Here is a 26,452-nt window from a genome sequence, read left to right as displayed (position 1 = left end):
TAGATGATTATTCTTGTAACACCCATAATTTTCTAACCTAGATCAGGGGCGTCACCACATGCATGACTTTTGTCATAGTGTTCATAAACGATATTCTGGTATAATCTAAGACAGAGCAGGTGTTGGATCGGTATGGCAATCCTAGAGGGGGGTGAATAGGGTTTTAACGATAAAAGTGTTAAACAATGATTAATTTTTCTAATGATGGAATTTTTAACAAATAAATAGAGGAGGATAATTACTATAACAAAATAATTCAAATCAAAACAATAATCAAGTAGAACATGCAATAAATCATAATAATAATTTTGAAATTAAATAGGAAAGAGTGAGAGAAAATGACACCGTAGTTTTACAGTGGTTCGGTCAAACTCGATCTACTTCACTCACCAAGCGCCTCTTGGGAATTTGAATAAAGAACTTTCTCGACTCTTTCCACGAATCAGAGTCAAACCACTACACCACTCTTTTTACGAGTTCAAGAGCAAACTCAATCATTTCCACGACGCAGGATCAAGCCGATACAAGTAGTTGAGTATTTTAAAATGTGGGGAAGATGAGTTTATACAGAGGAGAAGAGTGTGTCAGAGGTAGGAATTGATATTGACCATTAGATTGTGTTAGGAATAATGGAAGGTGGATATTAAAAGTAAATAAATAAGAAAAGTTTATAAATTTATTTATTTAATTTTTTTTAATATAATATAATAATAATAAAAAGTTATGTGTCAAATGAAAAATTCAAAATTTATTATAAATATAATAATACAATAATAATAAAAACTATATGACTATCAAAATTTTAAAATATAATAATATAATATAGTAATAATAAAAATCAATGTACATTAAATTCAAATTTATATTTTGTAAAAATAATTTTATTTAAAAATATAATAATAAGAAAAATTCCACCATAAATGTCATAGTTTGATATATTTTGATTTTGTTGTCACATCATCACGTCTCGTATGTTGTCTCGACTGTAATTTCTTCGTTTTAGCTTCGATTTGAATAATTGAAAAGTCGTTGAAATCGTTATTTCCGACCTTATACTGTGGACAATTCAAAATACTGATAGTTAATAATTAAGAGTAGGTTTGTTATCATCAAAAAGGCCAAAAAGTCATCAATCTCCCCCTTTTTTATGATGACAAACAATTTCAAGAAAAATTCATAAAAACCAAGTTAATACACCATCCATGTAATAATATCAATACATGCTAATATATTATCATGAATTTCACTCAGGACCATATCCTCCTCCTATATTAATGCCTCAAGAAATTATGCAACATCACAACAAGTAAATGATTCATAAATTATAAAACAACAAACTTAGAGTATATTTTTCTTAATTTTCTCCCCTTTGTAATCATAAAAAAGAACAATGGAGAAGGAATACATTTAAGAATGACATAATGGCTCCCCCTGAGAACATGCATTCAAAAGTTACAAACAAGATTATAAAATTCAAGATATATCACAACGAATAATACCAAGCTCAAGCCTATTTTTGCAAAAAAATTTCTTCATTCAATGGCTTGATGAAAATATCGGCCGGTTGATTATTAGAGTTTACAAAATCAAGAATAACATGTCCATTTTGCACATGTTCTCTTATAAAATGATGTCTAATGTCAATATGTTTAGTTCTAGAACGATGAATAGAATTTTTGGTTAAATTAATAGCACTTGTATTATCACAAAATATAGGTACACTATCAAACTTTAATCCAAAATCACAAAGAGTTTGTTTCATCCAAAGAATTTGAGCACAACAACTAGCAACCGCAATATATTCCGTTTCGGTAGTAGATAAGGCAACTGAATTTTGCTTTTTACTAAACCAAGAAACTAAGGAATTACCAAGAAATTGACAAGTTCCACTAGTATTTTTACGATCAAGAAAGCTTCCGGCAAAATCTGCATTAGAATATCCTACCAATTCAACCTTTATAGGATACCACAATCCTAAATCAATAGTTCCAGGCAAATATTTAAATATTCTCTTAACCGCATGTAAATGAGATTCCTTAGGACAAGATTGAAACCTAGCACAAAGACATACACTAAACATAATATCGGGTCTACTAGCGGTCAAGTAAAGTAAAATCCAATCATACCTCGATAAGCTTTAATATCTACACTTTTACCTTTTTCATCCTTGTCAAACTTAGTGGATGTGCTCATGGGAGTTTTTGCAATCTTACCTCCATTGAACTTGAACCTTTTGAGCAAATCTTTAGTGTATTTCTCTTGATTGATGAAGATACCATCCTTGAGTTGTTTGATTTGAAGTCCAAGAAAGAAACTAAGTTCTCCCATCATACTCATTTCAAACTCACTACGCATACATTTAGAAAATTTTCACATAAAGAAGGATTAGTAGAACCAAATATGATATCATCCACATATATTTGCACTAATAGCATATCGTTTTCTTTAATCTTAATAATGAGTGTAGTGTCGAGTTTACCCATTTTAAAATCATTCCCGATAAGAAAATTACTAAGTCGATCGTACCAAGTTCTTGAAGCTTGTTTTAAGACATAAAGAGTCTTTTTCAACTTATAGACATGATGAGGAAATTCAAAAAATCACGTTATCAATGAGGTAGTGCAAAAGATCAGGGCGAGAATGTGCATTGCTTAGAATAAACATAAGAGTTATGCGGATATAAGGCGTAGGAGCTTTGAATTTGAGGTGGGCGACATGATGTTCTTGAAGATGGCCCCGATGAAATGTGGCCTGAGGTTTGGGCGTAAAGGCAAGTTGAGCTCATGCTTCATTGGACCTTTTGAGATCTTAGATCGGATCGAACTTGTGACATATAGATTAACCCTACCATCGTCCCTCTCAGCAATGCACAACGTATTTCATGTGTCTATGCTCCATAAATATTTGCCCGATCCAATGCATCGTTCTCCTATCCACGCACATGTCAGATGTATGCTCCTACCTTAGCCACGACTCGTCTCAGCTTGTTCGTTGGTGCACTCCTAGACTCGCTCGTCTGTGACGGCTTCGGAATGGGTTATTTGGCTCCATATTCAATTATGGTACCATTTCCTACATTTTTTCCCCTCCCAAAGCTATTTTTGATATTAGGGAGGGCATTTGAGGTCAGTAAGGCTCTTATCCACCTAAACTAAATATTTTTGAGCTAAAATTAGAAGTCAATCAATATGTTTAGCTAAACTATGTTTAATAATATGTCATAAGAATGTGATACACGTATGTATAGGTTAAATTGAACGTTAAACAACAATCTCGAAGTAGCTATAAAATAGTTATGGACTCCAAGCCAAGGCTATACAAATAAGTGACTTTACGGTTGATGTTGGAAGAATTGTATGATGTATGATGACACATACCCGTGGCCCATGCATGTGTTATAATAATATAAAAAAAAAAAAAAAAAAAAAAAACAATATGTATTTTACAATTTCAAATTCTACCAAGGTTGATAAATCCAAAATCAGTTTTAAAATTATTTAATTCAAGGAATATAAAAACAAAAGCATATTATTACATACCAAATAAAGCCCGTTTACTTTTTCTTTTCTTTTTTCTTTTAAAATTTGATTGTTAGAAAATTAAAATGTATTAATGGAAGTGATTTTAAATATAAGAAAAATATGATTTTAATAATTTTAAAATTACTCCCAAACATTATAATTTTTGTGTCTATGGGAACATCATATTTAGATTACGAACAGAGAGACAAAGAAATCATCACACCTTCCTAACAAAGTGTAATTTTTCTTGTCTATATGTTTTTCAATACAATTTCTCTTGTCTACCGTGTTGTTTTTCAAACTGTATTCAACTTATTTTTTCTCTCACATTTTATGTTCAAAATGTGACTCGAGATTCCTCCTTACATTTAGATTGATCACAAAATTTGATTTTCACGTGGCTGATTGATTCACTAGATTAGAGTAATAGAACAAGTGCTATACAATCACGGTTCCAATAGAGACGTCAAATTGAACAAAAAGAATTAATACCAAAATATTCTCTCACATATGGTACTTCGAAACGGCGTCGTTTTAAGGGAGCTGAAAGAATCACGAACTCCTTAATTGTTTCCCTTCCCACACGGAGACTTTTCAATGCGCTTTCCACGCGCGCCATTAAAACCAGGTATCGTCTTCCTCGGTTTCCTCCTTCCCTGCTGTTCTGCAAATTCTCAATCCCAGCTCTGTTTTCTCCGACAATGGCGCGAAAGTATTCTCTTCTCAAGCAAACCCTAGCTTCTCTCTGCTTTATTCTCGCCCTATACGCCATCATCAACACTTTAATCAGCTCCACCGCCACTCTGAAACTCGACCGCTCCTTCCCCTTCGACATTGCCAATTCCGTCATGGTTTCGGATGAGCTTGATTCTCAAGAAATTGATTTCCCCAATACTTCAGGGAAATCGGTTTTTCCTGTGAAGATTTATCACTACGATGTGCCGACCAGGTTTACGTTTGGTGTAATTGAGCACCACGGCATAGCGCGCGGAGGAAAGACCATTGGTAAAATCACGGAGCTCAAGTATCCAGGCCATCAGCACATGGCGGAATGGTTTTTGTTCTCGGATCTGCTTCGACCGGAGTCGGAGCGTGTTGAGTCTGCTGTGGTTAGGGTGATGGATCCTGAGGAAGCGGATTTGTTCTATGTTCCGTTCTTCTCGTCCTTAAGCTTGATCGTCAACCCTATTCGACCTGCGGCAGGGTCGAATCAGCAGCAGCGGAAGCTTGCCTACAGTGACGAGGAGACGCAGAAGGCTTTGATGGAGTGGTTGGAGAAGCAGGAGTACTGGAAGCGGAACAATGGGCGGGATCATGTCATTATAGCGCAGGACCCAAATGCATTGTACAAGGTGATTGATACGGTTAAAAGCAGCATATTACTCATTTCGGATTTCGGCCGGTTGAGATCAGACCAAGCTTCACTAGTGAAGGACGTGATCATACCATACTCCCATAGGATCAGTACATATAATGGTGATATTGGAATTGAGAATCGCAAGACTTTGCTGTTCTTCATGGGCAATCGATACCGTAAAGAGGTAAATTTATGAAATGCCTAGAAATTAATAATGGTTATTGTATTGATGTAGAAATGGTTGTTTTTAGATATTATAGTTGCAATCCTCTCTTTGGAATTCCCTTTCAAAACGTCTTTGCAATTTACTGTGAATAATTTAGCGTTAAAAGAAGAGCAAAAGTTGAGATCAAGCTGAATTTTGTTGCTGGTGATTCTATTGTGTGTGTAGGGAGGAAAAATTCGTGATATGCTTTTCAATATACTTGAGAAAGAACGGAATGTCATAATCAAACATGGAACACAATCAAGAGAGAATAGGCGTGCTGCTACACATGGTATGCATACATCTAAGTTCTGCTTGAATCCTGCTGGTGACACTCCCTCTGCTTGTCGACTCTTTGACTCTGTAGTAAGCTTGTGTGTACCAGTGATTGTCAGTGATAGAATTGAGTTGCCTTTTGAAGATGTTATAGATTACTCCAAGATTGCGGTGTTTTTCGATTCGGTTTCTGCAGTGAAACCTGGATTTTTAGTTTCAAAGCTGAGGAAAATATCTAAACAGAGGATTCTGGACTATCAGAGAGAAATGAAAGAGGTTAGTATTATTGTGAATAATCCTTTTCTTTTTATGAACTTTTGTGGTTCAATTCATTATAAAGTTTTATAAACTTTTCTTTTTAATCTAAGCACTCTGAAGAAGTTCGAATGAATTTGTTAGTTCGAGTAAATAGTTAAGTAATGTTGAGGATTGTTGGGAGGGAGTCTTACATTGCCTAATTTGGGGAATGATCATGGGTTTATAAGTGAGGAATACATCTCCATTGATATGAGGTCTTTTGGAGAAGCCCAAAGCAAAACCATGAGAGCTTATGATCAAATTGGACAATATCATACCATTGTAGAGACATGTGATTCCTAACATAATATTAGAGTCATGTCAATAAAATCCTCAAATGTCGAACAAAGAAGTTGTGAGCTTCGAAAGTTTAGTCAAAAGTGACTCAAGTGTCGAACAAAGGGTGTACTTTGTTTGAGGACTCCAGAGAAGGAGTCGAGTCTCGCTTAAGGGGAGGTTGTTCGAGGGCTCTATAGGCCTCTGGAGAGGCTCTATAGTGTACTTTGTTCGAGGGGAGGGAGGATTGTGAGGATTGCCACGTTGGCTAATTTAGGGAATGATCATGCATTCGTACGAGGCTCCCTGGGAAAGCCCAATGCAAAATCATGAGAGCTTATGCTTAAAGTAGACAATATCATACTATTGTGAAGATTCGTGATTCCTAACATATGAATAAAGTTTTTTGTACTTGATGTATGTTACTCAGGTAAAGAGATACTTCGAGTACACAGACTCAAATGGCACAGTGAACGAAATATGGCGTCAAGTCTCACAGAAGTTACCTCTCATTAAGCTAATGATTAATCGTGAAAAGAGGGTGATTCATAGAGAAGTTGATAAACCAGACTGTTCTTGTCTCTGTGCAAACCAAACTGGCATCAGGGCCAGACTATAATTCGTTATTTATGAATTTCTGGGAGAATCCAGGATGTTCTATGAGTGGCGCGCCAGCTGCTGCGATGTCTTGCTAGTTCCAACATTTGAGATGCCCGCATTCCTTGGCTAAGCTGGCTCTTCTGCTAACCAGGTAAGTGGAGGTTGCCATATTTATACGCCCATTCAATTACTTCTCTACACTCTACTGTTGAGTTGGTCATGTAGAACTCACCATAGGCATACAAAATCTGGTAGTATTTGTAATTATTTTTGTACATTTTTTGAGCATTGTACAGAATAAGGGTCTGTTTGATCCTTCCAGATTTGACTCAAGTTGTTAGTTAATCTTCATTTTCCTTAGTTCTAGGCTTGAGATAGACAGTGGAGCGTTAGAAAAATGTCCAATGAGGAAGTTGTTTTTTTTGCTAGGTAAATTTCACTTCGAACTCGAGTATCACTATTCTTTCACAAGCTCAATAGACTTCGGTCCTTTCCCTATCGGTATCGGTCTCTTTCTTCTCGTTCTTGTTCGTTTATTGACAAGTACCATAGATTATGATTAAAAGTACTTTTACTCTCTATTGCTCAATGTTTTTGCGTGGTGATATTGGTAGCTAAAAGGAGATTCTTGGGTGAACGGGTGAAGGCTGTTTTGCATATTCCAAACTGCATAGGCCGTACTCGTTCGCTCATTCAATGGATGCATGCTAGCCTAGTTTGGTGGCCACTTTGAGTTATTGAAGCAAAACATGGTGCCAATTGAGGCGCAAGACAAAATCATGTGAAACCAACGATGGTTGGTCATTTTGGTTTGATTTGATTCTTTTGGTTGCTGAGAAGATTGATATGGTTGCTCCTGGTTCCCAAAAATTGAGCATTTGGATCAATCTTGTAACAACAGTATAATAAATAAACAAATGGCAACTGTTCCATCTCTACCTATCTCAACCAACTCCTTTTTCCAAATATCTCTCTTAGATTTCACTCAGTAGAGATGTCAAGATCCTTGCCAAGAAAGAAATAAATTTACTTAGGAGATGTAAGTTAGATCTTCCTTTTCTTTTATTTTATTTCTAGTTATCATAAATAGATTATTGGTAACTTAGATCTCCCTATTCTTTTATACGTTTCAATTATTTAGATTTTAATTATCATTGAATAGTATTTAAAAAAATTTAAAACCAAAAAAAAAAAAAAAAAAAAAAAAAAAAAAAAAAAAAAAAAAAAAAAAAGAAAACCTAATTAAAAGAAAATTAGAGGAAATTAGATTGAAAAAAAATGGGAGATATGAAAATGATTAAATTGTTTTTTCATTGTTTGTCATATACGCCGTCCAGTAATATTGGCAATAGGATAAACATGGAAGAAGAATTGAAAATTTTAAAATACATTAATTGAACTTGAAATTGATGTTATGGGTTGACTTAGATACAAAGGAAAAACTCGAACTTTGATGAAGGATAAATTGATGACAATGACCTAAGCAAGTAAGTGGTCTTACTATAGACTCGGTCGGACGACTTGTCTTATGTATGACAACATGTGCCTAGTGATGCTAACACATGTCATTTATACTTTATATGTTGTGATGTATTGGCTAAATTATAATAATGACGTATGATACTAAGATGGAGTTATTTGATGATGATATGATGACGATGACATAATGATGATGATGTATGACATTATAATGTCGTTACTTGATGATGACATGATGACGATGTCATAATAAGGATGTGTATGATGTTATGATGATGACGCATAATAATGATGATGTATGATTTTATAATGACGTTATTTGATGATGACATGATGACGATGTCATAATAAGGATGATGTATGATGTTATGATGACGTACATGATGATGATATGATGATGACGACATAATAATAATGATGTATGATATTATAATGACGTTATTTGATGATGAAATGATGATCTGGCATAATAAGGATGATGTATGATATTACGATAATGTATATGATGTTGATATGATGATGACGACATAATAATGATGATGTATGATAATATGATAATGTAAGATTGTATGATGATGAGATGAATTAGCATGACGTTATTCCATATCAAGATGACGTGCATGTATTGAATGTCGTGATGCATTATGACGATGATTCATTTTTCTAAAGACAACCCTAATTGAAGTTAATGATGATGAGTGTATGAAGACCAACACCTACGTGTTGCTTAGAGTAATATATGAACAGTGTATAGGGTTGTCACGAAAATGATTTAATGATGAAAACTATAGGGATCTCATGCATTTTTTGTCTACATATACATCAAGATACTTTCTCATTTATGATGATGAGTACGGACGCATACACTATAATGATGATGATCATCATCATGTCTCGCATGACATTCAAGGGCCTGCTGATCTTTAGGTGTCGCTACGGACAACAAGCTCGACTATGATAGGCTTAGGGGGGTGCGAACTGTCTGGGGATCCACATTCGCATGTGTGGGGCGTGTGTAGGGAAGTATTATACATCTAATTTTTTTTTTCCCTGAGATGGAGGCCACCCCATAATGATTTTTAAATGATAGGTCCCTAAATCATGAGTTGCATGTGTTTGCATTCCTTGACCTCAATAATAGGGCCGCTTACTTAAAATACTCAAGTCATGTGCTACTTCTTTTTTTAGATGAAGGCAAGACGTTCCTATACGGGTAGACAACGACATTGCAATTCGAGACCATGAAACATGCATAGGGTAGCTGTACTTGTTTTCTTAGACTTAGGTTAGAATAAGGTCTTTTTAATTTTTAATCATATTATTTTATATAGTTTTTTGTTGTGTCATATAAAAGATATTTTCGAACACGTAAATCCATGACCGTGTTCTTAAGATGAAATTTATGTTTTATGATGAGATTTTAAATGTTTAATTCCACATATGAGCATAAATAATGATGATGGTAGCGACTTTAAGTAAGTATAAATTTAGGGTCATTACAAATCTTAGTTTATCTAAGAAATTGGATGCAGGTATGTCCAACAATTGTTTAGGTTGTAATCTTCACCAATTTTAACCACCTTTGTTGTGTCATGTTAAAGTTCATTTTGGGTGAAGAAATATTTTAAACTCTTGTGGTGGTATAAATTTGAGTCTTTTCTCCATACAAATAGTATCGTCAAATTTTGAGTGTGAACACTACCGCGGCCAACTCTTAGTCATGTGTAGGATAGTTCTTCTCATAGTCCTTCAATTGATGGGACGCATACGCAACAACTTTATCGTGTTGCATCGAAACACATTCTAGTCCCATATTAGAGGCATCACTATATATTACACACGCCACTGAACTTTCTGATACTTTAAGTACTGGGGCTGACACTAATCTCTGTTTAGGTCTTGAAAACTTGTCTCACATGTGTCATTCTCATTCCATATGGCACGCCTTTCCTGGTTAATTGTGTGAGGGGTGAGGCTATTCGAGTGAAGTCTTGCACAAATCTTCGATAGTACGCTGCTAACCCTAGAAAACTTCGCACCTCCGTAACTGTGGTCAGGGATTCCCACTTTGTGATAGCTTCGATCTTGGTGGGGTCTATTGAGATTCCATCCTTCGATACCGCATGTCCCAGGAATGGGATTTATCGTAGCAAAAAATTTGCACTTGGAGAACTTGGCGTACAACTTGTTCTATCTCAAGATGGTTAAGACTTTTCGAAGGTGTTCCTGGTGTTCTTGATCCATCTTTGAGTACACTAGGATGTCGTCTATGAACACAATAACTAACGTGTCGAGACATTCCTTGAATACCCGGTTCATTAACTCCATGAATTCCGTTGGGGTATTGGTGAGGCCAAACGACATCACTACAAACTCATAGTGGCCGAACCTCATTCCGGATGTTGTCTTCGGCACATCCCCTTCTTTGATCTTAATTTGGTGATACCCTGACTGAAGATCGATCTTGAAAAATATTGTCGATTCCTTGAGTTGGTCAAACAAGTCTTCTATACAAGGGAGTGCATTTATTCTTTACTGTTCTCTTATTCAGTTCTCTTTAATCGATGCACAGATGCATCGAGCTATCTCATCTTAACAAATAACACTAGCGCACCCCAAGAAAATACGCTAGGGTGGATTAAACATTTATCCAGTAGATCTTGTAATTACACCTTAAATTCTTTCAACTTTGCTGATGCCATGCGATAGGAGCTTTAGAGATAGGTTCGGTTCCTAGCTTGAGTTCTATAGCAAAATCTACAGCTCGGGAAGGAGGTATTCCTGGTAGGTCTTCCAGAAAGACATCTAAAAATTCATGTACTATAGGTACCATGTCTAAAGTCTTTTCTTTTCCTCTTGCATCCATGACACTTGCTAATATGGTCCAACCTCCTTGTTGGACGAGTCTCTAGACCTTCTCATTGAGACTACTTTTGAGGTAATTCGAGTACATGTATCCTTGAACTTAAAACTGGATAAAATACTCGCAAGAGCAAGCATTATATACAAGAAATCATGGAGTTGAAGCATTCATCGTTAGCATCTACATTGACAACTTGATCGTCACCGATACAAGTGTGGAAGACATCAAAGGATTCACACAACAAATGATGAAAGAGTTTGAGATGATTGATCTTGAGTTACTCACGTACTACCTCGGTATTGTGGTGGATCAGAGAAAGATTGCGTCATACTAAGGTAGTCGACCTATGCTAATAAGCTATTGCAGCAACTTAAGATGACGGAGTACAACCCAACTAAGTATCCCATAGAAACAAAGTTACAACTCGAAAAAGACGTTGAAAGAATCTTGGTGAATCCCATCGAGCATAGGCGCATCATCAGAAACCTAAGGTACTTGACTCAATCATTAAAATCTTTCATACGTTGTCAGAATGGTGAGTAGGTATATGGAGAAACCTACTATGATGCATCATCAAGCTGTCAACACATTCTTCTTCTGCAAAAAGGAATAACTCTACTTCCAAAATTTGGGGAGCGTTCCGAAGAGAATGAGTAGCAAAAACCCAAACTTTTGTAACCGAAGTAGATGTCATTATATCGCGTTAGTAAGATCTTATCGTAAATATAAGAAATTTTAACACTCCAATAATGAAGTCCTTTCAAATTATCTTGAATCGAGAAAAAACTAATTTAAAAAAGACTCAACATCACGCTTCGCCCCAACATCACGTCTGTTGCAATCGCGACTTGTGACCCGCAATCCGCGGCCCGTACACTCGTGCTCGACCCGCACCTCGACCCAAAGCCGCCTGCACACTCGTTGGCCTCGTATTGCGCCACGTGTCACCACTTGCAGTCAGTAGCCCTCAACTTCACCAACTGGAATCACCTCGGCTCGGTAAACAAATTTCAACCTAATTGTTTTCCATTCTGACCCTCCCGAACTTGGTTTTGGCCCTAAATAAAGTAATTGAGGTTGTTATATTGCCTTATTTCGCAAATTTAAGTTGAATTTATATTAGAATAGTGAATTACTAACGAAAAGCAATGAACGACCCAACAAGAAACGACAATGGGCGATAGTTTGGAGCACTTTTAAGGAACGAGAGCTAACGTAGTCGAATCAAGGAGAATGCCGGCTAAGGCCAACTAAGTAAATGGTCCTACTGTCGTTGGTTATAAATGTGTTTTGTACGATGACACATGCCCATGGCTTCGCACGTGTCATAAGTCGTGTAGGTAGACTGCTGTGAAATAATATGTAAATGTTATGAGATGCGATTTCTATGCTTTATTTGATGAACCAATATGCCTTATGATATGTTATGTTATGATATAATGTGTTAGACAACATGCTCAAGATTATTATATGATTGTTATGACATATGATATGATATGATCACGATATGGACTGTTATGTTTGAAAGCATGAAAATGATATGGTATGACTGATATGTGACATGGATGATATGCTATGATTCACATGTAAAACAACAAACTAACATGAAATACAACCCCGACATACACATGAAAGAATTGATAAACGATATGATAAACGTTATGAGAAATAATATGAAAATGGTATGATATGATGAAGACGCTAGCGAGGTTGTATTAAACGATAACGAAAATGGAAAAATGTTGGAATCTCATACATTATTGTGTGCTCATGCATGGGGAATACTCCTATTCCTTCACGATAGTTCAGACACGTACGCTACTAGACAGAGGAATGTTCATTATGTTTGTCATAATGCTGCTGTGACGATTGCTACTCCTAACGGGTGTCCGACATCAACAACTACCAAAGAATGCTCGCCCGAAAAGAAAATGGCCCAAGAGGTGTGCGAATCGACTAGCAGGTTTATACTCGCACGTGTAGACGGTGTGTAGAGAAATTAAGTAGACATCTAAGTTGTCCGTTAGGGTAGCCTAGTAGAAAAATAGACTGGCATGATAGGGATGAAAATGGAGTGCTGAAATGGGCTCATTTACTGTACCCCTATAGATTGGATCTGTCAATATCCATTTACAGAGACAAAGGAGTGCCGACGATGGCTAATCTTTTCGTTCTCAATTTCCCAACGTGCAGTTCCAGCTTGAGGCGTGTCTCTGCTTTACCTTCATCCAATGGTTACTCTCTCTTCCTCGTTTTCGTCGATTAATTTCTCTCTTACTCGCTCGAAACAGTCGATGAATTGGGTATTTCTACGATGCAATCATAGGCGCTCATCCGTTATCGGCAGGCAGTGGACCAGTGATCCTGGAGCTTCCTCTGGAGAAGATACGGAGGCCATTAATGAGGACCAGAGCTAACGATCCCGATAAAGTCAAAGACCTAATGGACAGTATACAAGAAATCGGGCTACAAGTACCCGTGAGATTTCTCTCCTCCTCAATTCGTATTTATTTTACACCTTCCTAATCTGTGCCCTAGAAGATTCATGGCTTGAAATGATTATTTTATTCGGTGTTCATGATTTCTCTTGCTGTGTTCTACTGTTCTGAATTTGAGGCCGAGCAATTGATATTAATATAGCTGAAGTTCTTGGAATTCTGTTAATGCGTTGGAATTATTGGAGTGATCTGACTGGAAGAATGATAATAAACGTTATTATGTACCATTTGATGAGTTTATGTTCAAAACTCTTCAACTTTTAAGTCATTGAAAGATATGTCATGTTTCAGATTCATTAAGACTTCCATTGTGGGGTCAGGAACTGGTTGATGAATGATTTTAAGAGTTACAGATCTTATTTTTAGTTTTTATAGTCGTATTGATTGACTAACTGATGATATCTTTTATGTTGGATGAGTATTTATATAAAAGATTGATGTTGATTAATCCTTAATCTCAATGTTTAACCCTCTGATTTACGAACGCATCGACATATTGATAGATATTTTAATTATTGGATGAGTGAATAGGATTGTGCTGCCCAAGAATTTGATCCTTGCCGCATGTGATATGGAATCACTATAAGAGGTGTAAGATTCAGGTTACCTTGTTAATCGAATATTTCAAGGCAAGAACAAAGAAACTTAGTCATTGGCTAAAGGAAAGCACAAATGCTCTTTTAGTATATTTTTCAAGTCTGTTTTACGAGGATAAGATACATGACTTTATATAGTCTCAAAATAAAAACTCTTAACCTTCCCAAGGCATTCCAAGAGTGGTAACTATATTTCATGACCATAATTAGCCACTAGGTATATTTTATGCCTATAATTAATTACTATCTAAATAAGTCTTAAAATACGTTAAATAAACTCCATAACTCAAAATTATGATCCACCCAAAATTTATAACAATGAAACTTAATTCTTTTTCAATGTGGCACATTTTTTTGATAATTTTGACAACATTTTCTTCACATCTTCCTTGAAGTCTATATTGTAGGATTGATGTCTTGGTTCATATCACCATGTTAAATGCATCGGATGCCCGGGAGGATCCTGTGAATGATATGATAATATACCTGTTTTAGTCATCAAGATACTAGTAGTCATATCAAATAAACATTTATGGGATGAAAGTAGGTGATGTTTTCTTGCAGTAGGCAGCACTTGCCCTAAAGGTTTTACAGAATGGCATAAGCATGTTACTCATTCTCTCTTGTTGTGGATGCAGATTGATGTACTTGAAGTTGATGGAGTTTATTACGGTATGCTTATCCTTAATATTTATATCATTTCTGATATTGTTTCATTCCCCAATAAGAGATGTAACTCTGTCTTCTTTTTTTTTTTGTTGTTTTTGATCATGCTTGCTTTGGTGCAGTAGTAATTGGAGATTCAATTCTGATTTTGTTTCCAAATATGCCATTACTTTACTGATGTCTGTTTGAGCAACCGAAGATTATTTTCAAAGCATTTTGAGTGTTCAAGCATTGTTAGGAGGAGTCCCATATTGGTTAATTTAGGGGATAATCATGTGTTTATAAGTAAGGAATACAACTCTATTGATATGAGGTCTTTTGGAGAAACTAAAAGTAAAGCCACGAGAACTTATACTGAAAGTGGACAATATTATATCATTGTGGAAGGTTATTCGAGGGCTCTATAGGTTTCTAGAGAAGCTCTATGGTGTAGTTTGTTCGAATGGAAGATTGTCAGGGATTGTTGGATTGAGTCCCACTATGGTTAATTAAGGAAGATGATCATAGGTCTATAAGTAAGAAATACATCTCCATTGGTTTGAAGTCTTTTGGAGAAACTAAAAGTAAGGGCACGAGAGCTTATGCTCAAAGTGGACAATATCATATCATTGTGGAGGGCTATTCAAGGGCTCCATAGGTTTCTGGGAAGGCTCTATGGTGTAGTTTGTTCGAGGGGGCGATTGTTGGAAGTAGTCCCACGTTAATTAAGAAAGATGATCATAGATTTATAAGTAAGAAATACTTCTCCATTGGTTTGAGGTCTTCCGGAAAAACCAAAAGCAAAGTCATAAGAGCTTATGGTGAAAGTAGAAAATATCATATTATTGTAGAGGCCCGTGGTTCTTAACATAAAAAGAAGATTTTCATTCGGATTCCAATTGAAAGTAAATATTGCCTACATTGGTATATTAATATCACAACGCTCGTCCAGTTTATCATTTTGGATAACTAGATTTTCTTCCCATGGATTTCTAGGTTTCTCTGGTTGTCATCGTTACGAGGCTCATCAATGCCTCAGACTTCCTACAATACGCTGCAAAGTTCGCCGTGGAACCAAAGAAACTCTGAGGTTTGTTTCACTCAATCTCATACATGATATCTATTTCTAGTGATTGATTTCCCTCAGTGTTACTTAATCTCATATTGCAATGCTTTTCTTTCTTTGTCTTTTATCATCTTGCAGGCACCACCTACGTTGAAGTTTCAGTAGGTTGCCCGTTGGTAGTAAAAGTTGCAAATGCCATTTAAACTATTTATTACTTTAAATGCCTACCAAAGCTTTTACTGAATACCTGAAACAAGCATGTGTACATCACATTGCAAGTATTTAATGTCGAAGTTTACGTGTAAATAAATCATTATTTGTCCTAACTCGAGAATAATGTAAGCGTTGCTGTCTTGAAACCGAGAGTAATGATGTCACTGATGTTGAGTTTTGTTTCATAACTATATTCAAGCTTTCAGGTTATATTTTGAGTATAGCTCAACTAGTTAAAAGATATAACTTATTTATCTACTTGGAAGATGAGCATTCAACAAATTTCACTTTGCCGCCCAAAAGACGAGCATTCTCGTGTTTAGTTTCAATGCTTCTTAAACTTCCGCTATCATGATCATAGATAGAACTCTGATTATGCATTATTCGTCCTTAAAAAGTAACTCAAATCACTACTTTATACTGAGCAATAGCATTGCCTTTGAGGCTGGTGTGGTGTAGGGGATGCATGCGATAGTGACGTGATGAGATGTACTGGGATGCTCTAAAATATAATTGGGGGTAGGTGGCTATTCACAAGAAAGTACAAGGATGATGGAACGTTAGAAAGGTATGATGCACGGTTAGTAGCTAAGGGATACACTCAAACTTACGGTATATATTACTAGGAGATATTTGTCTCTGTATGAAGATGAACACAGTAAGATTTGAAAGTTCAAGAGATAAAGTATGCAAATTGAGAAGGGCCGTGTATAGACTAAATAATCACGAAGGCGTGGTTTGAAAGATTCATAAATTTAACGAAAGACGATAGGTACAAGTAAAATCAAGGAGATTACACTCTCTTTTTCATTTACAATCAAGGGGTGAAATCAAGGAGATTACACTCTTTTTCATTTACAATCAAGGGGTGAGTTAGAATGTTTTTAGTGTATGTAGATAACGTTATAGTCATAGGAGATAATGAAGAAGCAAAACTGAAAGAATTTGATATCAGAAAACTTGGAAGGCTAAAGTACTTCATCGACGTTAAAGTAGCATACTCAGCTCAAGACATTTTCATATCACAACATAAATTTGTAATGGATTTAATGATGGAACTGGAAAACCGAACGTAAATATACACCAATGCCAATAGATCCACATCAAAAATTGGGAGAGTCAAAAGAACTTGCGATGAACAAAGAAATTTACCCGAGGCTAGTGGTGGGCTTATATCTAGCTCACATAGGATTCTCAAGGAGTGTAATTAGCCACAACTCATGCATGATCCACATCAGGCAACATAGAAAAGTGTATGTTACCTAAAAAAAACATTAAGAAAACAAATTTGGTTCAAATGAAACAATTATCGTGCCTTGGGTGCTTACACCGATGTTGACTATGTTAGATTAATAGAGGTAAAAAGATCTACCATGAGGTATTGTACTTTTCTTGAAGGTAATTTGGTAACATAAAGTAAAAAGCAAAATATGGTGGCAAGATCGTTTATCGAATCAGAATTCCGATCTATTACACGAGGGTTATGTTTTTTTTTTTTTTTTAATATAAGAGACAATTTCATTGATAATTGAAATTTACAAAAAAATGTAATATCCATAGCGTTTACAGAAAAACCTTCCCAGTTTACAACGAAGGAGGTACAACTATAGAAAGTAAAAATATTAGTCAGTTTGCACCAAGACATAGCTTGGTAAACAACATTGCCGAAGAGTTTTGTATAAATCTGTGTCTTTTCTGCGTATATTCTTTGATTTCTTTCTTTCCACGAATTCAAAAAGAAAGACATGATAAGGTTCTTCCATAGTAGGGTTTTTGTATTCTTGAAAGGGTGGTACGTTAAAGTCATGTCCAATAGATCCTTTACCTCCTAGGAAATGTGAGATGTCATCTAAATATATTGAGAATCGTTGTCTAGAAAATCTAAGTACACGCATTGCATAAATAAATGGCTTTATGATTTATTTTCTTTCTGGCATAATGGACACCAATTTGGAGAGAGTGATGTAAGACTTTTTTTTTTTTTTTTTTCTAAGATTTCGCTATTTCCCGAAGGAAGAACTTCACCTTTTTTTAGGGTGATGTCCTTTTCATACTGTCTATGCTAGCATAAGATTTATTGCTTCTACTTTTTTTCTCCATGTCCACCATCAAGGATTTTATAGAGAAGACCCGTCAACGCTAGGGAGCCAAGCCAGTGAGTCTGCTTCATTTGACAATACTACTGGAGTAAGGTCAAGGCTTAATTTTGTCCATTATGTTGCTTCGTTATCCTTTAAATTTTTTCCAAGTTTCAGGTCCTAGAATTTGTTGACAACATTTAATGTTTCTTATATCGTGGCTTTTTTTACTATGAGAGAGCTTGTACAATAGTGGATACCGCAGAGCGAGCATGATGTTTTCAATCCATGGGTCGGTAAAAAAATGATGTGCTTCCTCCATCACCCACCCTATAAAAAGTTCAACATGTGATGAGGTTTTGATATTTTTTTATGTACTTCCAAGGCCCTTTTGAAGAAGACGGAGGAGGTTGATTTTTGTTTGATGTAAGAGTACATTTAGCCTTTATAAGATTTCTCCACAAGGCCTTTTTTTTTTCGTGAAGATATCTCCATGTCCATTTGGTGATGAGAGTTTTGTTCTTCTTTATCAAGAGAAGACGAATGCCTCCCTTTTCTATTGGGAGGTTTATAATATTCCACCGAACAAGGTGTAGGCAATCTTTCCCCAGGTACTTTCTCAACAATTTTCTATATCTGAAACTACCTTTTGTGGCATTTCAAATAGAGACATGTAGTAAATGGGGAGATTGGATAATGTAGCTTGTATTAGGATAAATCTTCATCCTTTTAAATAAAACATGATGAGAGGAGGTCAAGAGATGTGCGAACCAACCGGTGGATCTACACTCCCACGTGCTGACCGTGTGTAGAATAGTAAATACACATCCAATTAGCCCATTTAGGATAGTCACCTAAGGAAAATAGATTGATAGGATAGGTCTGATTCATTAGATTGATAGGATAGATTTCAATCATGATTTGTATGTGCTTGCATTTAACTCCAATAGGAGGCTTAGTGAGTATTTCTTAAAATACTCAAGGCACGTGCTACTCTTATTTTTTAGGTAAAGGCAAGACATCCCAGCTCATGACCACATTGCAATTTGAGACCATGACACATGTATAAAGTAGTTGTACCTATTTTTTTAGACTTAGATTAGAATAGGGTGTTTTTATTTTTTAACGCTTGTTTATTTAATTTTGTATTTCATTGTGTCATTTTAAAAATGTTTTCGATCACATAAGTCCATAACAATGTTTTATGATTATGTTAGGATGATTATAGCGACCTTAGCTAAGTAAAAATCTTGAGTCGTTACACTACCATGTTAAACTGAATAGTAATGCTAATAATAATATATCATTTAACCATCTACTTTGTAATACTTTACTAGCAAATATTCGATAAATCTTAAATTTAATCCTCATTTTTTAAAAATTGGCAAATTCATAAAAAAAAAAAATCTATTAAATAAAGTTACACCAAATACTTATTTTCAACCTTCAAGAAAACGTGATCATAAACGTATAATAAAAAATAATTTTAAAATTTATGGAAGGTAAAATGACGATTCCTAATCATTATAAATTACCAACAAAATGACACTATTTAACTCAAGTTAGTGGCTTCTTTAAATTAATAATTAATTAATTTTAAATAAAGAAACAAAGATTACTTAGCAAAATAATAGTTGTAATATATTTATCATAAACCAATATCATGTAAAAGGAAAATAAATAAATAAGTAAATAAGGAAGCAGCAGCTGCATCCATTATTATAAGAGCTAGTTAAGTCAAAATCAAAAACAAATTCTTAACAATAAAGAGGATGATCTTGAAATGAACAACAATAAACCAATTATTCGAGAGCATAGTATTGAACTCTGAATAAAATTGTATAAACTTAGAGATAAAGAATTGAGAAAACACCTTAATTTAAACAAAAGGGAGAAGAATAATCCGAGCACGAGAGACTAAACTTCTAAAGGCTTCACCTTTATCTTTGAACTTTAACATTTGTTTCATAAATACGCAAACAAACTTATGTATAAAAACTAAAAAGCATATATAACATCATTTACATAAATTGATGTAACATTTGATGTGTTAAAAAACCTTAATCGAAAACATATATATATATATCCAAGCGGGCAAAAGGAGACCAAAGGAAGTAGGGAGAAACACAAATCACTGCAGAAATTCCAACAATTGACTTAAAACCCACGGCATCTAAAATATCCAATAATACATAATTCCTTAACCAACATATAATGGTGTGGGAATTGGGTAACCTAACATGTTCATAGAAGGAGCCAACAGTTTTTGTTCATAATTTTGGGAATGGAATGGCAGTTCCAGGCATTATCATCAAGTTTTACAGGCAGCCACTTCACTTCAAAATTAAACACTCACATTTGTCTTTAAAATAACTTCACTTTGCACACAAGCATCATATTGCTTACTCTACTTCAGCCAAATAATCATCAATCTCAGCAGGGGTTAGTACTCTGCAAAACAATCATACGCGTAAACGGAAAGTAAGTATGTAGCTTCAAGTTTGAGTTTTTCAATTTCTATTATCGAACTGATAACAAAGAAGAAACACACGACAGAGAGATACAAAATGTGCATTTTACTTCTCTATCTAACAACATTTGTGCCTGTGTGTTCTAAACATTATGCTAATACTGCCCACACAAGCTTCGTTAACAAACAACTCTACGTATATACATAACATTGTTGAACCACCAAAAAAACTTGCAAATATGCGTAAGATCAAAATTTTCCAGTTTCAAGTGTTTAGCATTCAAACGCAACTTTCTAAGTTTCAATACAAAACTCCACAAAATTCGAACAATACACTCACAATGAAGCACATTGACACCTACGGCATGCCATACAATTCAACTATGCATAAGGTTTTGAAGCTCAACCCAAAGGATAGGGTTTTTTATTTCCGACAAAACATCATACTATCAACGAAATTGTTTCTTATCAAAAAAAAAAAAAAAAAAAAAAAAAAGAATCCAAGAAAACAGAATAGGAGTGACCAACCTGAATTTCTTATCCGTGCCAATTATTCCAATTTCAATGTTTTTGCCTGAGATCTGTCCTTCAAATCTACAAAAGTACCCAAAACATTACCGATGACTAGCACATAATATTAGAAACAACAATATTGGGACGCAGATTGTACTGCAGTATGCGGCTGTGCATTATAAATGATTTACAAAATGTGGATTTTAATTTTAGATCGATTAGAACTTGTGAGAGAAAATGAATAATAATCAGCTTTTCGCCAATCACCAAGCGGCCCTGTGGAACACAAAATGGTTTTAAAGTTGACATATTGTTAATATACATGGTCTTCTATGTAAACTAAGGCCTAACCTAAGAAGCTTTTAGGTCACTTTTGGTCTTTTGATAGGACAAGATTTTTGTAAATCCCTTGGATTGGGGCCCTATTTCTTTTCCTTTTTTCCCCCTTAGATTTTATACAACAATGAAATGGTTTCTTATCAATATAGCTCATTCTAGAGTATCTGAAAATAAGATTAGTTCCAATTTCTTGGGAACTTCCAAGCTGCCTAAGGAAATTGATCCCCAAGTTGAATAAGCTCCCATTAAATGCTTAGATTTATGTGGATAATGGAGAATAAAAGAACGTCAGAAACTCTTCTGTTCCTGTATTATTTTTATCTCCATCCCAACATGCTGCTGCTTCGTAGCATCTCCTTCACATAAACTAATTCTCAATTTAATTCTTTAAGGTAGAGAGAGAGAGCGAGAGACTCAGAAGCCAAGTCCATACATTGAAGAAGATTAGTTAAAATATACATACCCCTCTTTCAAGGTTAAGATAGCAGTGTGCACAGCATCATCAAGCTCCATATCATCAGTATACCTACATTGAAAGGTAAGACCACCAAAATTGTCAAGAAAAATGGATGAATGGCCCCAGGAAGCAAAGCAACCAGCAAAAATATCTGTGGTATGATACTTGGCAGCATTTAAATCAGATTCTATCGATAGGTTTCGAATCCTCAAATTTGAGTTCACAAAGCCAGCTTTGGGTTCTATTTAATAGGAAAAACTTAACAGAAGATCTTGATGCAGAAACTACGTACTTCGACTAAAGAACTCAGGCAACAGACAACTAGAATGGATACCTTTTTTCTAGAAAGGTTTTGGCGTTAGAAACATTCTTCCCCATTGCAGAGGCCTTCCAAGAGAAATATGAACCGGATGGGTCCACCTAGAGAAAAGTATTCCATACAAAAAGTAAAGTGAATTAAGAAATAACTTTTCAATGATGTTAACAAAAATTAATAATTTCTATATATATAATGGAGCCATCTTGTAGCTCAGACACTAGATCGGAAAAACAGTATGTACACTCAGAATTTCTTAGACTACTCTAATCAAACACGTGTACACAATGTTCATTGGCATTCCTGTTTTTCCTTATTTTATTGGGTGCGATGAAATATACAAAAGGGAGGAAAGCAGCCCCAAGGTTAGACTGCTCTTAGGCATTCACTGAGCATATAAACAGATTCAAGTGTCTCAAAAACCTTATATAATATTCAAAAAGTGGATTCCTGAAATTTTCATTTCCAACTTACATGAAGCTATAAGTTGGATACGAATGTAAAATGCTGTGAATTATAACGCTAAAAGCCACTTAAACCAGCATTCATTGTATCACTAATTTAACGAGACATGAGAAATACTCTACCTGGTATAATTGAGGACCATTGTCATCAAACCCTGCAACCAAAAGAGATACTCCAAAGGGCCTTACACCTCTACAGACAAGAAAAAAACCAAAAATAAGAATTCATAGATGAAAGTGGAAAAAAATATATCCATGCCTTATAAAACACGTACACATAAACACATATATTCAGGCAAACAGCACCCAAGTTGCAATGTGAAAATAAATATACTGGAAAGGGCTACATAGCACTGCAACCATTTTCATTGAAACAAAAGATGAATATGCAAAAATAGGGATATGGGGTTGGAAAAAGAGAATAGAAGTAAAAAAAAAAATATAACATCCACATTATGTCCATTCAGAGACTTTAAAAATAGTTTTCTGCACGTTAGGCTACACCAGTTGGTGTCAAGTATCAATCTTTCATTTAAAATTCTAGAGTTTAAACAACTTTCAGGGCAAGAATTGTGTTTACCCAGATTGGGTGAACTCCTGCATTACAGCTGCTGTTTCCCTCACAAGTTGAGTGACTGGAATTGGTTCCTATGAAACATTTTACACAGGTTACAACCATGAGAATAAAACCATAGGTACAATGCCAAACAATCAGCACTGGAATCACATACTCAATTATAATTTTTTTTTTTTTTTTTTCATGAACATACTCTATCATAAATGAAAATTACAGGCACACTTTCAAAAAGGAAAATTAGTTCACATTTCAAAAGATTGAAAGAATTTGGAAAGCACAGCTATATTGAAGAAACCCAACATGAAACTAAGATTATTCACATTCTTTTTAGAAGTTAATGAATTTCTAGTATGAAAGACAGACAAAAAAGGGCACAAATAAGAAGTACGTAATTCGACAATCAGTCAACAGCTTCTTCCATATTCAAGCTGAATGCGCAAAAAGTGTACCAAGGAGTAAACTGAACTGATTGCACAAACTAAAGAGTACTTCAGTTACAATGAAAATTACATAAGATTGAAAGCCTCATGGTACCTAGTGAACCAAATTGTCTTACAGTAAACTGATTATACAAACTAAAGAGAGTTGTAGTTATAAAGAAAATAGACATAAGAGTTGAAACCTCATTGTACCTTGTACAGTCTATGGTATTGCTCTGCCTGCTTCCTACTTTTTCTGACCAGAACTCTAAAATCGGGACCCATGCCACTGTAGGAAAAAATATCATAATAGAATTTGAAGGTAAGCTTTACATGGGGAAGAATGAATGCTACAATAGAATGACTCACATGCATGCCCTATCCAACTTCTAATATTAAAGACCATAGAAATGCATATTTGAAAGCAAAACAAGACAGCTCAAAGAATACATGATTTATTAACAGCACCAAATAAAAAAGTAAAATCCTAATTCTTATTGACACAAGGTAAATTAGCTCCTTCGATTAAATGAAAGAAGATCTCCCCAAAGGCTACTCTATAGTCTTGTTCCAAAATGTTAGCCAATAAGGAAGTTTACTTACGGACTCAGACACAATGTTTAGAAAACTTACAAGTTATCAAAAAAAGCAGAGTAAATCACAAAGATATTGAAATGGAATAGAGGAGTTCCTCGAGGAATTGAAAAGTTTGAAGTGGGATGTGGAAACACATTCATAACGCATAATAGCAAAAGCATGAGGCCACTCCAAAAGAAATTTAGCAGTGAGAGAGAAACATGGCAGAAGTAATGTCCCCTTCTGCCATGAGGTGGAGAAAATCAAACCTGTAAACAACTCCAATATTTGGTGTCAGAGACTGGATCTTTTGAACCTGAGACAAATAAAGAGTCAACAATTATAATACTAACTATGAGAAAGGGTTCAAAGAAGTCAGAAGTTATAATTATTCAATTGAGTTACGTACAGACGTTTCATCAACCAAGATAGAAGGCAGTTTCTTTTCAGTTGCGATGACAACACCATTGGCAGCTGCAAGGAAGAAAATGCATTAATCGAAACCCTTACCACGAACATCCAAAGTTATAGTCACCAACCAAAAAAGCAACTCTCCGAGTGTAATTAAGCATGAGCAGCTAAGGCGCAAAGATGTGATAAAAAACATTAACAAGCGATACCAAAAATACCAAGACAAATGATTCTACAATTAACCTAAGACCTTAGTGCTAAGATCATAAATGGAGAAGGAAAAACTTTTTTTAATCAAAGCCTGAAAAGTTCGAATCGTCCTGTTACTATGAATGCAATAGGAAAACAATGTTATGATAAATTCAGTAAACAAGATAAAGAAACTCAAACGCAAAGTTGAGATCAATTAAACTATACATGGAGAAGGAAAAACTTTTTTTAATCAAAACCTGAAGAGTTCGAATCGTCCTGTTACTATGAATGCAATAGGAAAACAATGATGTGATAAATTCAGATAAACAAGATAAAGAAACGCAAATGCAAAGTTGAGATGAATTAAACTATACATCATTCCGCGTCGAGAACTGAGGTCCGATGGCGCGGCAATTATCAATAAAACAAAACATCATTCGGCGTGAAGATACCTTTGATACCGAGTGATGTCTGACCAGATCCAACCGCTGTCAAGGCGTGCTCGATCTGCACAAGCTTTCCCGAAGGACTGAGAAACAGGACAAAAACACAGCATTAGAGGAAGGCGGAATCGAGAAAGAGAGGAAGAAATGGGGAGTTGAGTGAGAGACCTGAAAGTGGTGAGAGAAAAGGAGTACTGGCTATCTCCCATGTCGTCTTGGAAAGAGGAAGTGGGGAATCGAGAAGAGGTTCTGAAATGGGAGTTCTTGGAGAATGCCGGAGACAAGCCCTGGTTCTATAAAGCTGGGATTTCTTGTTGCCGAAGAAGGCTTCTTCTGTGTACGACTATACGACGGGCCTTGGTTTTACTCTGGGCCTCTCACAAAAACTTACTTCAATTTTTAAGATTTAAAGATTTTTTTTTTTTTTTTTTTTTTTGAAGGGTTGGGTAGAGATGTCTGTCAATCAGGTTGGGTCGGGTTGAGATATCTTTTAGATATAATCCGAACTCAATCTACCCAAATCTTATTAAATAATAAACTTGACCGTACTCAAACATAAAATTTTTGGGATGGAATGGTTCGAGTTGTTTGGATCATTTATTCAAAGTATTATTTTTAATAAAATAAAATGTCGATACGTAATTCTCTATTTATTTATTTTCAAATATTTAATAAAATTTATAAATCAGCTTCCATATATATTTTAAAAAATTATCTTATAAATAGTTTTAAATTATTTTAAAGAGTTATTAGAAAATAAATAATTATAAAATAATATATAATATAATATCAATAAATTTGAGTTCGTTTGATTTAATCAATCTAATTTTAGGTTACCGGAAAAGAGTTAAAAATTATTTTAATTATTGAAAAATAAATAATCAAAAAATAATTATAAAATAAAATAATTATATATACTTAACAATAATTATATCGTAAGTTTTTTAATCCAATCTGATAAACTCAACTCAAATGGTATGAATTCGGTTGGGTTGAGTTAATCAGGTTTTTTAAGTCTCGTAATTGTAGGCTAACTCAAAACTGTAGGAGCAATTAGTTTAGATATTTCTATTACCTATGCAACTGCAGGACGTTTGTTTGAGTTCCTTAACGATCATTCTTAATATATGAGGTAAAATCAAGCTTTCTCAAGTGAAGGTAACAAAAATAATCAATCCATCTCTCTGAAAGTTCACTATGGTCGACTCTGAAGTCATCCACAACTTCGTAACAAAACCACAGTGAAACAACTGGACCTACTTAGACAGTGACACAAAAAAGATGAAAGTCTGCAACTTGACAACC

General features: G+C 35.0%; 3 protein-coding genes across 6 annotated transcripts; 2 read left to right on the top strand and 1 right to left on the bottom strand.

Moving 5' to 3' along the window:
* Positions 1–4,102: 4,102 nt before the first annotated feature.
* LOC111456743 (probable arabinosyltransferase ARAD1) lies at positions 4,103–7,467 on the top strand. Of its 3 annotated transcripts, none has more exons than XR_002712815.1 (4): positions 4,103–5,062; positions 5,270–5,635; positions 6,363–6,872; positions 6,907–7,467. XR_002712815.1 is itself a non-coding variant. In XM_023098724.1 (4 exons), exons 1-4 carry the CDS (start codon positions 4,223–4,225, stop codon positions 6,549–6,551), a joined length of 1,197 nt encoding a protein of 398 aa, XP_022954492.1. In that variant the 5' UTR covers positions 4,103–4,222; the 3' UTR covers positions 6,552–7,467. The 3 variants fall into 3 exon arrangements, 2 of the variants coding, with proteins under 2 accessions (XP_022954492.1, XP_022954491.1); XM_023098724.1 differs by having other exon boundaries at positions 5,270–5,375; positions 5,574–5,635; positions 6,363–7,467; XM_023098723.1 differs by having other exon boundaries at positions 6,363–7,467.
* Positions 7,468–12,948: 5,481 nt separating this feature from the next.
* On the top strand, positions 12,949–16,066 carry LOC111456749 (sulfiredoxin, chloroplastic/mitochondrial). Of its 2 annotated transcripts, none has more exons than XM_023098733.1 (5): positions 12,949–13,108; positions 13,222–13,352; positions 14,607–14,640; positions 15,610–15,703; positions 15,818–16,066. In XM_023098733.1, the coding sequence occupies exons 1-5, from the start codon at positions 13,030–13,032 to the stop codon at positions 15,831–15,833; spliced, it is 354 nt and encodes a 117-aa protein (XP_022954501.1). In that variant the 5' UTR covers positions 12,949–13,029; the 3' UTR covers positions 15,834–16,066. The 2 variants fall into 2 exon arrangements, with proteins under 2 accessions (XP_022954501.1, XP_022954500.1); XM_023098732.1 differs by having other exon boundaries at positions 12,952–13,108; positions 13,201–13,352.
* A 4,035-nt stretch (positions 16,067–20,101) lies between these two features.
* Positions 20,102–25,496, bottom strand: LOC111457241 (proteasome subunit alpha type-2-A-like). The gene is made up of 11 exons (XM_023099439.1): positions 25,316–25,496; positions 25,157–25,233; positions 24,511–24,575; positions 24,371–24,417; positions 23,739–23,814; positions 23,110–23,177; positions 22,653–22,722; positions 22,084–22,169; positions 21,756–21,818; positions 20,969–21,034; positions 20,102–20,421 (listed from the first exon to the last, which is right to left on the bottom strand). The coding sequence occupies exons 1-11, from the start codon at positions 25,354–25,356 to the stop codon at positions 20,373–20,375; spliced, it is 708 nt and encodes a 235-aa protein (XP_022955207.1). The 5' UTR covers positions 25,357–25,496; the 3' UTR covers positions 20,102–20,372.
* Positions 25,497–26,452: the final 956 nt, after the last annotated feature.

Source organism: Cucurbita moschata, unplaced genomic scaffold (assembly GCF_002738365.1).
Source record: "Cucurbita moschata cultivar Rifu unplaced genomic scaffold, Cmos_1.0 Cmo_Scf00019, whole genome shotgun sequence".
Lineage (NCBI taxonomy): Eukaryota > Viridiplantae > Streptophyta > Magnoliopsida > Cucurbitales > Cucurbitaceae > Cucurbita > Cucurbita moschata.
Note: the sequence above shows the minus strand (reverse complement) of the source record. Positions and strands in the feature narration are given on the sequence as shown.

Coding starts and splice junctions, on each gene's coding strand:
- LOC111456749 (XM_023098732.1), top strand. CDS start 13,030: ATGGCTAATCTTTTCGTTCTCAATTTCCCAACGTGCAGTTCCAGCTTG. Junction 13,353..14,606: donor AAATCGGGCTACAAGTACCC/GTGAGATTTCTC, acceptor TTGTGGATGCAG/ATTGATGTACTTGAAGTTGA. Junction 14,641..15,609: donor AGTTGATGGAGTTTATTACG/GTATGCTTATCC, acceptor ATGGATTTCTAG/GTTTCTCTGGTTGTCATCGT.
- LOC111456743 (XM_023098723.1), top strand. CDS start 4,223: ATGGCGCGAAAGTATTCTCTTCTCAAGCAAACCCTAGCTTCTCTCTGC. Junction 5,063..5,269: donor GCAATCGATACCGTAAAGAG/GTAAATTTATGA, acceptor TTGTGTGTGTAG/GGAGGAAAAATTCGTGATAT. Junction 5,636..6,362: donor ATCAGAGAGAAATGAAAGAG/GTTAGTATTATT, acceptor TATGTTACTCAG/GTAAAGAGATACTTCGAGTA.
- LOC111457241 (XM_023099439.1), bottom strand. CDS start 25,356: ATGGGAGATAGCCAGTACTCCTTTTCTCTCACCACTTTCAG. Junction 23,815..24,370: donor AATATTGGAGTTGTTTACAG/GTTTGATTTTCT, acceptor TTTTTCCTACAG/TGGCATGGGTCCCGATTTTA. Junction 21,035..21,755: donor ATCTTAACCTTGAAAGAGGG/GTATGTATATTT, acceptor GTACTTTTGTAG/ATTTGAAGGACAGATCTCAG.